At 61.1% G+C, this 3244-nt stretch overlaps 1 protein-coding gene across 2 annotated transcripts in view; it reads left to right on the top strand.

Moving 5' to 3' along the window:
• Nucleotides 1–3244, top strand: part of ARHGDIA (Rho GDP dissociation inhibitor (GDI) alpha) — a 3578-nt gene extending 334 nt beyond the window's left edge. The window contains exons 2-6 of one of the 2 annotated variants that reach the window (XM_010856329.1): nucleotides 1054–1416; nucleotides 1518–1601; nucleotides 1945–2021; nucleotides 2102–2165; nucleotides 2284–3244. In XM_010856329.1, coding sequence (XP_010854631.1) covers nucleotides 1227–1416; nucleotides 1518–1601; nucleotides 1945–2021; nucleotides 2102–2165; nucleotides 2284–2483 — 615 coding nt within the window. In that variant the 5' untranslated portion in view covers nucleotides 1054–1226 and the 3' untranslated portion in view covers nucleotides 2484–3244. The remainder of the gene's footprint in view (nucleotides 1–1053; nucleotides 1417–1517; nucleotides 1602–1944; nucleotides 2022–2101; nucleotides 2166–2283) is intronic. The other variant, XM_010856330.1, reaches the window with a different exon arrangement.

Genomic DNA, 3244 nt, shown 5'->3' with positions numbered 1-3244 from the left:
GCCAGGCGGGACGCCTCCTCCCCTGGGAGGTGAGGTCCCTGCGCCCCACCCTGCTTGCCGGGCCTCGCCTGGCCCAGATTGCAGGCCCTGCGGAAGTGCGGGCCTCGCCATCTCACTTAAATGATTTTGTCGCCTGCGGCCGCGCTTGGGTGACGTTAGGGCGTGAGCCTTCTAGAGGAATTCCAGAGGAAGCTGCAGGGAAGCTTGGAAAAACGAGCCGGCCCCACCCTGCCTGTGGCGGCCCGGCGGTTCCGGGTCCCCAGCGGCCCTTTTTAAGATAAGGTCCTCACGCACGTCCCGGCATTGGCTGTCTTTACTGGCAACCGGTGGCCCTGACCCACCTCCCACACCGCCGGGTCTAATCTGAGTTGGTTTCAGATACTCCTCAGGGATTCTACAGGGTGCGACGGTCATCCTTAGCGAAGGAAGTCCTGTGGCTGCCCCATCACTTCTCGCTTTGACACCACTGCTCTGGGCTCTTCTGGGGCCCGGGCGGAAGGAGGATCTTGAGACTACCCATCACATGGCTGTGCAGTTCCCAAATTCTAGGTCATAGACCCTCACAGTTAGAGATTGGTTTGTCGGACAGGTAGGGTCTTTTAGGCCATTTTAGGACTTACCTGTGGGACTTAGGCTAGCCCCGTCACCTGAGCTTTAGGGGAGCCCTGTGTTTGGGCTGGAGTGAGACATGACTGACCCATGTCCTGCACAAAGGCCTTGGTTTGTAGCTGGGGCGTTTTCGAAGGAACAGGATGGTCAGAGAGAACCCAGCAAAAGGGTTCCTTGAGGGGAGGGCCTGGGCAGCTCAGAACAGGAAGCAGCACTTGGTCCTGGTGCTTCCTGGTTGGACCCAGGTGCTGCTGCTTCCTGGGCAGCAGGGGAGCTGTGCCTGGTTTCCTCTGAGAGCAGGCTGCAGCTTTCATTTAGCTCTGGATGCTGGGGTGAGGTCCTGTGAGGTGGGCAGGGCGAGGAGGTGAGTGGCCGCTTTGGGCTTCAGGAGCCTGTGTCTGGGCCCTTTTTGAAGCTCTGGCCGTCACTGCCTTCCTGTTACAGAACGTGCACCTCCCCTTGGGCCCAGGTTGGGGGCTTGGCCACTTGCAGAGAGCTGTGCAGATCACCTGCAGGTCCTGCAGAAGGGCAGGCGGGGACACACTGTGGGTCCCTCCAGGCTGCCACAGCCCCTGCTACCCTGGTCACAGGTGTCTCACATCCAGCTAGAGGTGAGTATGGCTGAGCAGGAGCCCACAGCTGAGCAGTTGGCACAGATTGCGGCAGAGAACGAGGAGGACGAGCACTCAGTCAACTATAAGCCCCCGGCCCAGAAGAGCATTCAGGAGATCCAGGAGCTGGACAAGGACGACGAGAGTCTGCGCAAGTACAAGGAGGCCCTTCTGGGCCGTGTGGCTGTGTCTGCTGGTAAGTGGGCCCTGGTGGGGTGTGTGGACACCTGTTGCTTTTTTGCGTGTCTGCCACTATTTCCCCCACTGGCAGAGCTCTAACTTGCTGTCACTCTGCAGACCCCAATGTCCCCAATGTTGTGGTGACCCGACTAACCCTGGTGTGTAGTACTGCCCCGGGCCCCCTGGAGCTGGACCTGACAGGTGAGTGGCATCTCCAGGTTCCTGGCTGGGGCTGCCTGGCACCCTGCTGCTTCCCCTAAAAATAATTTGTTGAGGTGCTGGCACCCTCTTGTGGGGAGCCTAGGAAGTGCAACTTTTAATAAGGCTTTGGCTTTGGTATGGCCTGGGATTGGGGGGTGGGGTGTGTGTGGGTGTCTGGGTGTGTGGCCTGGGATGCCAAGGGGGGTGTGTGTATGTGTGTTTGGTGTGGTCTGGGATGCCAGGGTGTGTGTGTGTGTGTAGAGGGGCAGACGGAGCACCCCACCAGGGCCGGAGTGGCCTCCCCTACCTGAACCTCCTAGTGTGGCATTCCTCTCAAACGCAGGTGATCTGGAGAGCTTCAAGAAGCAGTCCTTTGTGCTGAAGGAGGGTGTGGAATATCGGATAAAAATCTCCTTCCGGGTAAGGAGGAGGCTCAGGGGGGATGCTGGGGGCTCGGACTGGAGAGTCTGGCTGAGCCCCGCTTGGGTGCCTCCTTGCAGGTGAACCGAGAGATTGTGTCTGGCATGAAGTACATCCAGCACACGTACAGGAAAGGCGTGAAGAGTGAGTGAGGGTGGGCACCAGGGGGGAGGTGGCCACCCAGGGGCTCCAGGGGCGTCGGGAGGGAGCGAGGAAAGGCCCGGCTCAGCTCCCTGACGGACGCCCTCCCCGCACCCCGCAGTTGACAAGACCGACTACATGGTGGGGAGCTATGGGCCCCGGGCGGAGGAGTATGAGTTCCTGACCCCCATGGAGGAGGCGCCCAAGGGCATGCTGGCTCGAGGCAGCTACAACATCAAGTCCCGATTCACAGACGACGACAGGACCGACCACCTGTCCTGGGAGTGGAATCTCACCATCAAGAAGGAGTGGAAGGACTGAGCCCCTGCCGGGAGGCGGGCAGGGCAGGCGGACGGAAGGACGGACGCGCCCCACCCCACCACCCCAACCCCTGACCCAAACCAAAGTGCTGACAGGGCCCGCCCACGCTGCCACCACTGCCCCTGGGCTGCCTCCTGGCTGGCCTGTCCCTCCTCTACCCTCCCAGCCCACTGGCCCCAGCCTCCTCGGTGGTCTAGTGTTGTTGCTGCTTCCGCCTGTGCTGTGGGGAGGGAGGCCTCGACCTCCCCTTCTGTATCCCTCGAGATTCCCCCACTGTCCTGACCCGACCTGAGTCCTTGGCACGGGAGTCAGGCATCGCAGTGGGGTTCAGGGTGCTCAGGTCCCCTGGGCCTTCTCTGTTACGTTACCTGGACTCCTGTCGCCCCCTTCCTGGTGGGGGTGGGGTGTACCGCATGGGGCTTCGTGGGGCCGGTTGTCCTCCAGCTTTCACTTCTCCCTGGTCAGCCCATCCATCACTGTCAGTAACGGTCTAACCATGATGCCTTAACATGTGGAACGTGTGCTGTGGGGGCGTCACTAACCTCTAACCCTGTGTCTGCATGAGCATGTGGTGTCTCCCCGCCCAGTCCCTACCCTGTCTGTGATCCCCGTGGCCCGGGAAGGCTTCTGGGATGTGCTGGTCCCTAGTCTGCCCTGGCCTGGCCAGGCCTGCGGGGACAGCTCCAGGGGCTTGGGAAAAGCCAAATTGCCAAAATTCAAAAGCGGCCTCCAGTGCCACCTGGGAGGCTGGGTGTCCTCAC

The sequence above is a fragment of the Bison bison genome, unplaced genomic scaffold, assembly GCF_000754665.1.
Source record: "Bison bison bison isolate TAMUID 2011002044 unplaced genomic scaffold, Bison_UMD1.0 scf7180017864371, whole genome shotgun sequence".
Classification (NCBI taxonomy): Eukaryota; Metazoa; Chordata; class Mammalia; order Artiodactyla; family Bovidae; genus Bison; species Bison bison.
The sequence above is the reverse complement of the archived record's forward strand: the minus strand, read 5'-3'. Positions and strand labels throughout refer to the sequence as shown.